Below are 13,976 nucleotides of genomic sequence, written 5' to 3'. Positions count from 1 at the left end.
GTATTCAAAGTGGCCGTCGCATGTATTAAAGGAGGTCTTCCACTCATCGCCCTCTCGGATCCAGACCAGATTGTAAGCTCCGCAGAGGTCTAATTTCAAAAAGATCTTTGCTCCTTGAAGCTTGTCGAAAAGTTCAGAGATGAGTGGCAGTGGGTAGTGATCCTTGAAAGTAATTTCATTTAGGCCTTGATAATCGATGCAGGGATGGAGGGAGACATCTTTTTTCCCTATGAAGAAAAAACCTGCTCCTGCAGGAGACTTGGAGGGCCAGATGAACCCTTTGGCCAGGTTCTCACAAATGTATTCTGACATGGCTTGGGTCTCCGACTGCGAGAGAGGGTAGATCCTACCCGATGAGGCTCCATGTTAGGCAGTAAGGAGCAGGGAGGAGGTAAAGTGTCCGTAGCCTTCTTTAAGACACATCGGAAAAAGATGCATATTGGGGTGGAAGGCCTGGGAGAAAGGGTGCGGTTGTCATACAAGGCAGTGGAGAGAAGGGTTCCAAGCAGTTCTTATAGCAAGCTGAGCCCCAAGGAGAGAGCTGTAGGGTGGCACAATCCAACTGTGAAGTGTGCTTCTGAAGCCAGGGCAGTCCCAATACAACAGGGTGGATGGCGTTGTCCAATATATGAAATTAGATGGTTTCCACGTGCAAGGTCCCAGTACGTAGCTGAATGGGAGCCGTAGAGTGGGTAACCTCACCAGGGAGAGGTTCCCCATGGATCGATGAGAGTAGTAATGGCACCGGGGAACAGATGGTGGGAATTTGCAGATGTTCTGTGAGTTGCTTCAAAATGAAGTTCCCACCAGCCCCTGAGTCCATTAGTGCCAAGGTGTGGAACTCCTGGTTGTCCATCTTGATGGATACGGGAACAGTCAGTGGAGGAGACAGTGAAGTGAGGCCTAGGAGTAGTCCTCCAGCAGAATCTAGGCCTGGGAGTTTCCCGGACAGACTGGACATGAGGCAATGGCATGTTTGGGTTGGCTGTAGTACAGACAGAGGCTGCCGACGGCGTTGTTCCTTAGGAGAAAGTCTACTCCTACCCATCTGCATGGGTTCCTCCTCTGCTGGATTCTGCAGTGTATTCACTCTAGGAGAAGAAGAACGCCGAGCTCGGGATAGGCCTGGTGCAGACTTCCGGGATGCTCTGGACTCTTGAGAGCGTTCTTGTAGTCGGCAGTCGATACGCCCAGTGAGGTCAATCAAGGAATCCAAGGAGGAGGGCAATTTGCGAGCCACCATCTCATCTTTAATTCGAGGACTCAAACCTTCGAGAAAGATAGAACGTAGACAGTAGGAGTTCCAATGTAATTCCGAGGCAAGGGTTCGGAATTCAATAGCACAGTCCGTTAAAGGGCGAGAGCCTTGTTGGAGATGAAGAAGAGATGACCCAGAAACCGCTTGTCGACCAGGGTTCTCAAAGACGGACCGAACAGGGCCAGGAATCCTGGAAGGTCTCGAGGAACCGCGTCTGCTCGCTCCCAGAGAGGTGACGCCAAGGCCTTACCATCCAAAAGGTCCAGGATGTATGTAGTCTGGGTGATCACATCTGGGAAGTAAGCCGGTTGCAGGCAGAAGTGCATATTGCATTGATTCAAGAAATCCCCTGCACATGAGAGGGTTCCCTGAAAAGCGTGGGGGTACCAGCAAGGGCACAGTCAGCCGAGGAGCCGGCATAGAGATGGAGGTATTGAGCTTGATAGATGTTGCAGTGGCAGTCACTGTAGTGTCTAGATGAGAGCTCAGGTTGTCTATGGCAGCAGCCAGAGACTCCAAGAATTTTTGCTGTTCGCTGATCCTTTGTGCCAGGCCAGGAATGGCCTGGAGGGCCGAGACCTCTGCTGGGGCCATGGACTTGGCAATCTGCTATGGTTTGTGGGTATGTGCACCCTTGGCCCGAGGTGAGAGTTGTTACTACCTCTGTGGAGGAGCCCAACAGCTCCACACCGTTGGGAGGCGAGGTCAGGCACAGCAGGGAGCTCTGGGTAAGGCTGTGAAGAGATCCAAGGAGCCAGGTAGAATCCTCCAGTAGGTAGACAGGTTGGAGACAATACTTGAGCAGAGACCCCCGAGGAGGAAGGTGCTAGGCAGGCCACGAGCAGGGAAGCCCGAGTCAAGTCTCCAGTGATGATGTATGCTCAACCCCGAGGAGCGGGAAGCACTGATGGTCTCTGTATAGTATGGAAGCACTGCCCCAAGAAGCGGAGAAGTGCTGGCAGTCTCTGTATAGCACATAGGCGCAACCCCAAGGAGCGGGGAAGCACGGACAGTAACAGTGAAGCATGAGAGCACTGCCCTGAGAAGTGGGGAAGTGCTAACAGTCTTTTGTATAGCACGTAGGCACAACCCTGAGGAGCAGGGAAGCCCTGAGGTAGAACTCCCGAGTGGTAAAGGTGTTCCAGGGGACAGCCCCGAGGAGTGGGGAGCCTTGCGGGGTCGGACTTCCGGAGGCGCAGGGTCAGCCCGAGGAGTGGGGTAGGCCCGGAGACCAAGTCCCCATAGAGTATGCACACTGGCCCTCGAGGAGCGGGTACCAGACAGAGTCCAAAATCCAAGGAGTCAGATAGCATAGCCACAGGAACACGGAGGCATGAGTTTGTAGAGACGTACGGAACTCGTTGTCAAGTCGTCTAGCTGGGGGCAAAAGTGGAGCTCAAGTACCTAGATCTGATGACATCATCAAACAGGGATGCCCCTGAGGTTCCTGCCGAAGAGGCTTCAAAGGAGGGCCTGGTGGCGCGCGCGCCTAGGAAGGCCCAGAGTTGACATGGGTGGCGGCGACGTCTTGGCCGCCACGAGGAGCCATGGGGAACACGGCGGTAGAGACTGGCCTGCGCCACGAGCAGACCCGAGGAGGGCAGGAGAACGGTGCAGGATGTACGTGGACGCAGTCGCAGCCGTCTGCGACCAATGGACATAACACTGGGCAATCAATCTTGCTCATAATCATCTGATAAAACCAGTTTCCTGATAGGAAATGAGATTAATAAAAACATTTTTTCTATGATTAAGGTCTTGTAATCATTTAAAATTTCTACACCTTGTTTCCTTAAAAAATTGGAATATAAAAAAAGATATGAAATAACACATCACAGTTTCTAACATTTCCAGGGTTCTATGGTGTATGACAGGTATTCATGTCAGGGAAAGAGCATATTTGAGAAACTAAGAACCCTATGCACTATAACTCATGCTAAAACTTTTCAGCATACACTTAACACTAAATTATTTGTGTGCCATCAACAAATCAGTCACTGTAGCAAGTGTGCAAAAAAGTATGCATGCTAAAGCAAAAACTATAACCTGTGTACGATGTGTCTTGAAGTGTCCTGTAATAACCAGCCTAGAGTAAAAGAGCTGGTTAGCATAATAGATTCCATTCCCTCCAACATAAAGTTCTGGCACACTATTTGACCATCATCAGTGCCAGGCCAACCCAACTCACCACCCCACCTGATCAAGAGTGATCAAAGAATATTTCCTTACCATAGGATAGTGGAGAAGCACTGCTAAGTGGCAATATTTGGCAGTGTGATGCAGTACCAATAGGAGGGCTTTCATGTCCTACCTGCTGGTGAAGATATTTGACTATTATGGTAGGTCTCAAACAGTACAGAGAAGTGAGATGGGGGTCAGGATTTGACTCACTCTTGATCCAGTCGAGGGTGGTGAGGGGGTGGTGGACAGATCTTTATGCTGAGGGAGTTGGTCTTGATATGGCACTTGAGACATGGGGGGAGGGAAACAGTGCTCCAATCTTCACTGAGAGGTGCTCCAATGTTCATGGGGAGGGGAGAGGTTATGAAATGCCTGGTGCTAATCGGCTCTTTAACTTTGGGTTGGTTAGCAAGAGAGGATTTAAAGATGCAGCATGCTGTCTGCTAAAATGTAATACCTGGTCTGATGCAAGAGTTACAGGCCTTAGCAAGCACATGCGAAATAGCAAATGGAGGGGAGTATACCACTCGGTTCTTGAAGCTCAATAAAGCCTCATTTGCATATGCCATTGCTTCATTTGGATGTGAGTACATGATCATTTTAGCATGTACTCAGTAATGTTAACCAGGACCTGCTTAGTGTGTGGACTAGGCCTTTCCTACATAGTACACTATTCTGTGTGTACATCTGAGAGCCTTCGTGTGCATGCATGCTGACCTTTAGCACGTAGGTTCTTCATTATTTCGATATACTGGTCTATATAGAAAAAGTTGAAATCATTGAATGGGATGGCTGAAACTGCTGAGAAATTCTGGGATTATGATACACGATTTCTCATCTATTTATTAATGTTTCCAACCAAACATATTTACCAATTGGCTCTTTTTTTTTTTCCATAAGAACATGCTGATCCAGTTCTGATTTTTTATCCCCATTGCATGTATGGAATTGTAGTCTTGCTTTTCGTAGGGAAGTCAGAACCACAATCCATGAAAGGCAGAAACATCTGCCTTTCATGTAGTGTTTAATCTAGTCATGTAGTGGTTAATCTAGTCAATTAAGGTACCCAAATTCTTGGGCTTTCAAGCTTTGAGCCAGCAGAGACCATGCTCCTGAATTTTTCAGGAAAGGTGAAGATTTAAGATTGTACAATCATTGCACAGAACAAAGGGAGTGGTCAAAGCCACATTGCTCACTGGTAAGCAATCAGATAAGCAAGTTTGCTTACTGTAAACAGTGTTTTCCCATAGATAGCAGGATGAATTGGCCATGCTGTCTGGGGATGTCTTCTTGGACAGTTGAAGCAGAGCTTCCCTTAGCTGACAGAGCTTTGTTCTGTGTGAGGCTGCACGTATTTTTCCTCGCTGCGCCATCTTCCTCTCAGTCTTTCCAAAGCAAATCTGCAAAAGACAAGGTGGAGACTGTCCGGGGAGGGGGGCAGGCCAGCATGGCAAATTTATCCTGCTATCTACGGGAAAACACAGTTTACAGTAAGCAAACTTGCTTGTTTCCCCGCAGATAAGCAGCTGAATTAGCCATGCTGCCTGGGAGTCCCCAGCTGAGAAGGAAAAAATACAGCCAGAAGAGTCTCTCTTTCCCCCCCTCCCCTTTTTTTTTTTTTTTAGATATAACCGGACGGCTGCAAAAGTTTGAGTCTGGAGGGCTGTGCTTACCTTCATCTATGACAGCAGACAGTCTCTTCACTCTTCACTCTTCACTGCTTCTGTTGCCGCTTGACGGTCTATCAAGGAGTGCGTCATGAACTTGTGCAGGGAGGACCACGTGGCTGCTTTGCAAATGTCCTGGATCAGGACCTCCTGGAGATGGGCGACCGAAGCTGCCATCGTGCGAACTTGATGCACTTTTGGCGATCTCACAAGACTCTCTGACCACTTGGTATAACAGAATTGGATACACTGTGTAATCCACGTGGAGAGGGTTCATTTGGTAACTGACTGACCCGGGGAATTCGAGTTGAAGGAGACGAACAGCTGCGAGGGTCTAGTCTCAGACTGCGTTCTCTGTTTGCAATATGCCAAGGCTCGCTTGCAGTCCAACGTGTGCAATTGCCTCTCTTCCTCATTCCGATGAGGCTTCGGGCAGAAGGTTGGCAGAGTGATTGTTTGGTTGATGTGGAAGGCCAAAACTACTTTTGGTAGAAAAGAGGGATGGGTCTGCAGGGTTACCTTGTTGTAGTGAAACTCAATGGAGAATAGTGGACTAGCACCTGCAGCTTGCTGACTCACCGTGCAGAGGTGAGGGCGACCAGGAACAGCACCTTCCAGGAGAGGTACCTTGGATGGGCTGCATCCAAGGGTTCAAAGGGCAGCAACATCAGCTGCCCCAGAACAATGTTGAGGTCCCAAGGGACCGACAGCTTGTAGCAGGATGGTCAAAGCAAAGGAGATGACCCTCATGAAGCGAAGGAGACCAGGGGGTGGTTGGAGATGGGAAGACCACAATGCGGGTGATGGTAAGCTGTGATCATGCTGACATGACCTCTTATTGATGCTGTCGCCAAACCCGACTGAAAGAGAAGTGAAGATATTCTAGCAGATGCTCTGGGGAGCATGAGAACGGGTCGATGTGTTTGGCGTCGCACCTAGTAGCATGGTGGAACCATTTCCCTTGATAGTTGGGCCTAGTAGATGACTTTCAAGATGAGATGAGAACATCCTGGACTTCAACAGGCAGGTGCAGATGAGTTAACACTGCCCTTTCCTCCATGCCGAGAGATGGAGGGAGGGGTGGAGCAGTGAGCCCTCGTCCTGCGATATCAGGGTTGCAGTGTGGACCAGTGGGATGGGAGGTTCCATGGATAGACGTACAAGATAGGCAAACCACAGTTGTCTGGGCCATGCCAGTGCCACAAGGATGAGATCTGCTGAGTCCAGTATACATTTCTGCACAGTTCTGGAGATGGAGTATTGGGGGCTATGCAAACAGGAGCCCTCCAGTCCACGGTATGAGGAAGGCGTCCAGCGCCAGGCGTTGTTGGCTGGGGTACACAGAGTAGAATGCTTGCACCTTCCTGTAGCTCTCCATTGTGAAGAGTTCTATGCTTGGCAGGCCCCAGATCTGGAATAGGAAGTCCGCTACATCCTGTTGCAACTCCCACTCATGCGGATGGAAGATCCTGCTTAGCCTGTCCGCTATGGCATTTTCCACTCCGGGCAAGTAGGTGGTCTGCAGGGTGATGGAACACTGTTCCGCCCACTCCAGGATGCACACTGACTCTCTGCACAGTATCCAGAGACCAGACCCTCCTTCCTTGTTGACGTAGAACATTGTGAACTGATTGTCTGTATGGACCACGATGACCTTCTTCTGAAAGAGGCTCTCGAATGTGTGCAGGATGTTGCCAATTGCTCTGAGCAACAAGAGGTTTATCTGTTGGGTCTTCTCCCAGCGAAACCAGAGGCTTTGCGTGTGAACATGACCCAAATGGGCCCCCCACCCTGTGTTTGAGGCATCCATGGTGAGAATCAGTTGAGTTGGGGGGGCGTAATAACATCCTTGATGACAGGGTCATAGACCGGAGCCGCCAGTGCAGGTTGGATTTCATGCTGGGAGTAAGCCGAATCCAGTAAGACAGTGGTTGGGTGAACTGAGTCCATTGAGATTTTAGGTCCCACTGCAGCCTCTGGATGTGCAAGTGTGTGTGAGGCACCACACAGATAGCCACAGCCATGTGCATGAGCAAGGTCAGGAGTTGACGGGCCAATGTATGAACTGAATCCCTCATCTGCAGGGCTAGGGTGCGGAGCACATGGGAGGAATGCCCGATGTTGAACAGTGCTGATATGGGCGCCAGTGAACTGTAAGTTCTGTGTGGGTTGAAGGCTGGATTTCTCATAGTTGGTCACTAACCCCAGGGCTTCCAGGCATTGGATCATGGTGAGCAGGTTGATCCTTGGGGCGCTGCGCTGGGAAGCCACCAGCAGCCAGTTGTCGAGGTATGGAAATAGTTGAATTCCTTGTCTCCTGAGGTGGGCCACTGCTACCAGAAGGCACTTGGTGAACACTCTTGGGGCAGACGAGAGTCCAAAGGGCAGAACTTTGTACTGGTAGTGATGACTTTCGACCTGAAAGCACAGGTAGCACCAGGAGGAGAGGTGCATGGGAATGCACCTCTCCCTCCTGGTGGATGCGAGTATGCATCCTTGAAGTCTAGCGAGCACATCCAATCGTTGGGTTGGAGAAACAGTTGGATGGATTTGAGAGAGGTCATCTTGAACTTCTCCTTGACCAGGAACCTGTTGAAGGCTCTGAGGTCCAAGATGGGGTGCAAGCCTCCTGACTTCTTGGGTATAAGGAAATATTGAGAGTAGAACCCCTGACCTTGCTGTGAATTGGGAATCCATTGGATGGAACACTGGTGGAGAAGTGAAGACACTTTCTCCCTCAAGCAGCTGCAGTCCCTCATGGTGGAATGATGTGGACTTACGCAATGGGTTAGAGCAGGCATCGACTTGAAACGGAGCACGTATCCGTCCTTGATTATGGAATTAACCCAACGGTCAGAGGTGATGGCTTCCCAGGTGGTGTACAAATGGGAAATCCTCCCACCCATGTATTACACATACTGAAACACATACTGAAACACCTAAATTACACATACTGAAACACCTAAAACCGCTCCTACACCAACAAGAATTCAGAACAGTCCTACAATCGCTGATTTTCATCTCTATCGATTATTGTAACTCGCTCCTGATTGGTCTTCCCAAATCGGCCCTAAAGCCTCTTCAACTCTTGCAGAATGCTGCAGCCAGGGTCTTAACTGGCAAGAAAAAAACCGACCACATATCCCCAGTTCTGAGAATGCTCCACTGGCTCCCGGTTGAACAACAAATCATGTTCAAGACATTAACTATCCTACACAACGCCATCTACAGAACAGAGAACAACGCCCTTAATAACATGATCCAGCTACACAATCCACAACGAACAACAAGAACAACCAGCAAACCACATCTAACAATACCCCCTCTCCCTTCAGCTAAGCTCTCTAACACGAGGAACAGAGCCTTCTCCATTGCTGGACCGACAGCATGGAATTCCCTACCAGACTACCTAATCATGATCAACGATTCCAAATCTTTCAAAAAGGAGCTCAAGACCTGGCTCTTCAGGCAATCTTTCACATCTGGTGACGACTAAGCTGCCAGCCCACACTCTGAAGACGAATGCAAGTAGTGCTCCCACACTCGCTAATTCCCCGTCTGTATACCGTATTTCCCAATCAATCCCTGTTGGTACAACGCTTGTTACCTGTTGATGTTTTTACTATGATTATTTTATATTATGCTTCTCTCTCCCTTTTTCTCATTGAATTACATAGAAATATGTTATGTATTAATGTTACCCATATTTGTTTACTCCCGTAATATGTTACCTGTTGATGTTTTTACTATGATTATTTTATATTATGTTTCTCTCCCTTTTTCTCATTGAATTACATAGAAATATGTTATGTTTTAATGTTACCTATTTTTTATTTACTCCTGTAATATGTTGTTTAAAATGTAAACCGGAGTGAAGGCAGACTGCTATACCCCGGTATATAAACTCTTCTAAATAAAATAAATAAATAAATGTATAGCAGTGGAAGTGGCTCTTGTGCCTCTAAAAACCCTGCTGGGGTTTTGGGTTGTTGTTAGTGGTCAGCGGCAGGCATTGCTGTCTCTGACTTTGCTGACGACTCCGGGGTTGAGGCTGTGCGGATTGCGGAGGTCTCGCCGGTGGGTAGGACGGTGGTCGATAAGAAGAATAGGGCCAAAAAGGGCGTTGTCGGAAGAAAGGCATCCTATATGCTGGGTAGAACTTCTTCGACGCCTGACTGGTCGGACGGCGACACTAGGGACATTTCGGCAATGTTCTGCTCCTTCAGGTGTGCCACTATCTTCCTCAATTTCTCCCCAAATAGATTATCAGGGTGACAAGGGAGGTCTGCCAGCTTCTTGTGAACATCTTCATGGATGGCACTGGCCCTGAGCCACGCTATCCTCGGGGCTGCAATGCTTTCCACCATGGTGTGGGCTGATGTCTCAAAGGCCTCGTAAATCATCCGCAAAAGATGTCTGAGACCTTCCTCCAGATCGTGGAACTGCTGTGGCATCGCATCCAGTTGTGAAGTGGCGGTGACGAATGGCTTGAGGGATTGCATTTACTCATAGAGGTATTGTGTGATATAGAATTGGTGTTGCTGAATTTGGGCATTCTGCATCCCCGATTGAAATGCCCAGTGTTCAAAATCATCCAGGTATTTTGAGTCCCGCCCCAGAGGGGTGTTGAAATGCAGATGGGGACTTCTTGGACCTCTTCATCACCGACTCCACTACTACAGATGCATGGGGCAGCTGTAGCACGCTATAGAAAGGCGATTGCCACATTTGGAACTTGACGTCCATCTTCCTGGAGGTGGTAAGGCCCAAGAAAGGGGACTCCCAGGTCTTGGTCATAACTGCGTCTAGCACCGCGTTTGATGGCAAAGTAGTGGTTTCAGCGGGTGTCTCAAATATTTTAAGAATCCCTAAGACTTCCGCTCGGGGGTCCTGGCACTTTACGAGTCTCAATGCTCACCTTGGCCCCTATCTTCTCCACAAATTTGGAGTAGGAGAAGTCCTCTGGCAGGGAGGTTGGATCTGGATGCTCCTCCAGCAGGTCCGAAGGGTATCCCATTGAAGAACCAGGAGACGAAGGCGGGGAATGGGATGGGCCCTTTTCTGAACTGCTGTCCCTGTGGAATGGGATGTCTTTATCCCATGGCGAGGGAGGGGAGTCATTCCAAGGGGACGTGTCCTGCTGGGGAGGATGAGGCATGGTCCTATGCTGGTCCTCCACCGAGGAGAGGAACTTGGAAAGTATGTCCGAGATTTGGGACATCGCTTGAGATGCTAGAGTCCCTTGGCAATCTCTACGGGGGCACCTGGGTGTCACAGCCGCCCAGAGGATATCTGAGTAGGTTCCTGGGGACGAATGTGGACATGCTCTTCCACTGGTGCAGGCTTGTGATGCTTTTGGAGAGGTTCCTGGAGATGTGGCGAGTCTTTTCTACGTCTAGACACTGATGACAAGTCCCAGTATACTGGACCTGAAGAATGAGAAGATCCTGAATCTGTGACGGAGACATGTTCTTCCTCTGAGAAGACTAGATCCAGCTTTGGAAGGATGCCCCCTCTAGACTCTGATGTCTGGGCCAACACCTTAGAGGTGTCCTCCCTATAGTGGGACAGAGAGTCCTGTGTCGAGCTGTGCTGCGCTTGTGTCGCGGCATTGCTGTGCTTCGGCTTTTTGTGTTGGTGTGCGGGGGCTTTGTGCAACGAGCGCTTCCTGTGCTTCGCTTCCGATGCATGTGTGGAGTGCCGCTTGCTTCCATGTTCGGGCGACACATCTCTCCGGCATGACGCCTCAACCGAGTGCATTGATGGTCCTGCATCAGTTAGCGCCAGATGAGCCGACACTTCGCCCAACGCTTTTTGTTTCTTGGGAAGGCGCGGAGGGTTTGGCCTCTTACTATCCATCCGAGGCTGCACCGGGGGTCCCAAGGAGGAGGCCCTCTTCGATGGCTTGGGGCGGTCTAATCTGGGTCCCGAGGAGAAATGGGCAGACAGGCACTCCGATGCCAGGGCATAGGACCTGGAGTTGTCCTCTTTGAGGTGTGCTATCTTGGCAGTGCACTGCCTCTGGGCCTGGGGGGACATGCAGCCACAGTCCCTACAGTTGGCCAGGTCATGCTCCGGGCCCAGGCACAAATAGTTTTTGGGTACTTGCCAAGTTCTTATGGCCTGGATTGGCCACTGTTGGAAACAGGATGCTGGGCTTGATGGACCCTTGGTCTGACCCAGTATGGCATTTTCTTATGTTCTTATGTTCTTAATAATAATTGTGCCCGTCCGTCACCAACATGATCTTGCCGCACTGGCAAAACTTGAATCCCAGCGGCCAGGGAGGCATACTGGGCGAAGAAGTGTGGAAAGGTCTCCAAGGGAATGAAGATCCGAGAGGAGAAGAGCTCCACATTCAACTCACATGCCAAAGCTCTGTCAGCTAAGGGAAATTCGCCTCGGCCATCCCGTAAGACGTCCCCCAGACAGCATGGCTAATTCAGCCTGCTTATCTGCGGGAAATTCAAGTTATTGTTAGTGTACTCTATACCTCCGGCTAAATTATTCAACCAATTCTTTTTGTATCATGTTTTGGCAATTAACAGATAAAGTTAAACTATGAGTAGTTTTTTAAAATTTATTTTTTTACCGATCACATTACTTGTGTTCTCTGATTTAGTTTTGGCAATCTGTAGTCACACTCCTTCTTCTGCATTAGGGATCGTAGGTTCATGCTGCATAGACAAGAAACGGGAGGATGGAGGTCTAGGGATGCTGCTGCCCTGAACAAAAGCGGGAGGAGGCATTGCAAAATCGACATCAAGTGAGATGAAGTGGGGAAAAAAAATGTCTACTTTGTTAAAAAAAAAAAAAAAAAAAAAAAGATGTTTGGACCCTTTGCTAAATCAAACTCTGGGTAGAGCTGGGAATTGTGTGGGATTAATCTGGAGGTTTTAAGAGTTTTGAGCCCAAGCCTAGGTGTCTCTAGGAAAGTGAGAAAGACCTCCAAGACATCTGAAAGAAATGCAGATGCATTTTTTGGTTCTGGGTACAGATGTAATGAAGCTACTATTAAGGTATGTTCATTGCAGTAGTTGGGAGAGAGTTTCTGATTCCACTAATGTGCCTTGGCTGGAAGTTGCCTCTCCATACCAAGATGTTTTCAGTTTAGGAGGACAAAGAAAAGGAGAGAGAAAAATATGAAAATGTGGAGGACCGAGGGGAGTTACATATGGGTTAAAGGATTTTGGAAGGCCCCAGCACGGTTAGGGAGAATGAATGACAGAGAAGGTACAATAAAGGAAATTATTGGAGAAACAGGGAAGGAGGGGACAATGACAGAGAGGACAAGGGTGGCTGGGATGAGACACAGGGTAGGAGGAGGAAATGGAAGCTAAATGAGGTGGGAAGGGAGAATGACAGAAGGCACACTGACAGAGGGGACACAGGTGGAGAAAGTAAGAGGGCAGAGGGTGGGATGAGAGAATAGCAAAGGAAAAGAGTGTGAGGAGAGAGTAACAAGGAGGGGGAAGACAATGACAGTGGAGACACAGGGTGGGTTTGACAAGTGAGAGAGTAAATAGTAAATGATGACAGATAAAGACCAAAATGTTGGAAAAGGATAGTGGTGGAGGACTAGGAGGAGAGAGTAACAAGAGACATGGGTTATGAGGGGACAGTGGCAGGAGGACATGGGGTGGGAGAGTATGAAGAGATGAGATGTGGGTGTGGGGTCATTGGTGCACAGTCGGGCCGTATTGCAAAATGGCGCCGGCCATATGGCCGGCGCCATTTTGCAATACAGCCTGAGTGCAGGTGGTCACTCCTGGACCCTCGCTGGACTTTTGGCAAGTCTTGTGGGGGTCAGGAGGCCCCCCAAGCTGGCCAAAAGTCCCTGGGGGTCCAGCGGGGGTCCGGGAGCGATCTCCTGCGCTCGTGACGTCGGGGGACAGGAACCAAAATGGCGCCGGCGCTATCTTTGCCCTGTCATTTCTATTAACGCAGCCGTGGCCAGAGAGTAGAAGATCACACCGGGACCCCCTCACTGGACCCCAGGTAATTTAAAACATTTTGGGGGGTTCGGGAGGGTGGGGGATTTATTTTAAAGGGTCGGGGTGGGTTTTAGGGTTGTTTTAGTGTGCCGGTTTTCCCGCCCTCCCCCTTCCCTCCCCCTCCCCTGATTTACGATTTTTGACAATAAATCGGGGGAATTCCTATTGTATCGCGCCTCTAACGATTTTTGACGATTTAAAATATATCGGACGATTTTTTAAATCGTCAAAAAATGATTCACATCCCTACTTTTCAGCATGGCTGTGGGAAAGCAGCACTAATAGAGGCTGAGAGCTTGCAAACATCCCCTCCTGACCTGTAACCATGGTTCCTGGGTATAGGAGATTGAGGGGGGGGGGGGGTCTCTGGGAACACTTGGGAAATCTGGCATCTGCCCCTCCCCTCCTATTTTCTATAGACTTTCTAGGTGTGGGAGGCAAAAAAACAGGAGGAGGTGGCCTGCATTAGAGAGCAGAGGCAGGGCCAGTGCAAGAGTATTTGATGCTCTAGGCAACATTTTGGTCACAAATTAACTCTAGCACAGTGCTCCTTCCTTCCAGCAGCAATGGCTCCAGAACATGGCAGAATTATCTCTCACTCAGAACTCCTTTGGGTCTCATGCTGGCAGGATTTTGCTGCCTACAAACCTTTGTCGCTCTAGGCAACCACTAGTTTGCCTAATGGAAGCACCAGCCCTGAGCAGAGTGACTCTGCTGTGGGCTGGGGAAAACAAGAAATAGCAGCATAACAGGCCAGAAACCTGATCTGACCAGTGACATGCAGACCAGCACCAGAATCTGGGAATTGTTCTTATCCTCCCTGTAATTTTGACTTATTGTTATTGCTATTTTACAGGGCTCTTTTTTTTTTTTTTT

The 13,976-nt window shown here is 49.2% G+C and overlaps 1 protein-coding gene across 4 annotated transcripts in view; it reads left to right on the top strand.

Moving 5' to 3' along the window:
- LOC115089493 overlaps positions 1-13,976 on the top strand; it is a 66,697-nt gene that overhangs the window by 32,206 nt on the left and 20,515 nt on the right. For 2 of the 4 annotated variants that reach the window (XM_029597573.1, XM_029597574.1), the window contains 2 exons: positions 11,768-11,872; positions 13,054-13,104. The exons of the other annotated variants lie outside the window; for them this stretch is intronic. In XM_029597573.1, coding sequence (XP_029453433.1) covers positions 11,768-11,872; positions 13,054-13,104 — 156 coding nt within the window. The remainder of the gene's footprint in view (positions 1-11,767; positions 11,873-13,053; positions 13,105-13,976) is intronic. 4 annotated transcript variants of the gene reach the window in all.

This window comes from Rhinatrema bivittatum, chromosome 4 (assembly GCF_901001135.1).
Source record: "Rhinatrema bivittatum chromosome 4, aRhiBiv1.1, whole genome shotgun sequence".
Classification (NCBI taxonomy): Eukaryota; Metazoa; Chordata; class Amphibia; order Gymnophiona; family Rhinatrematidae; genus Rhinatrema; species Rhinatrema bivittatum.
This window is presented reverse-complemented; position numbering and strand designations above follow the sequence as displayed.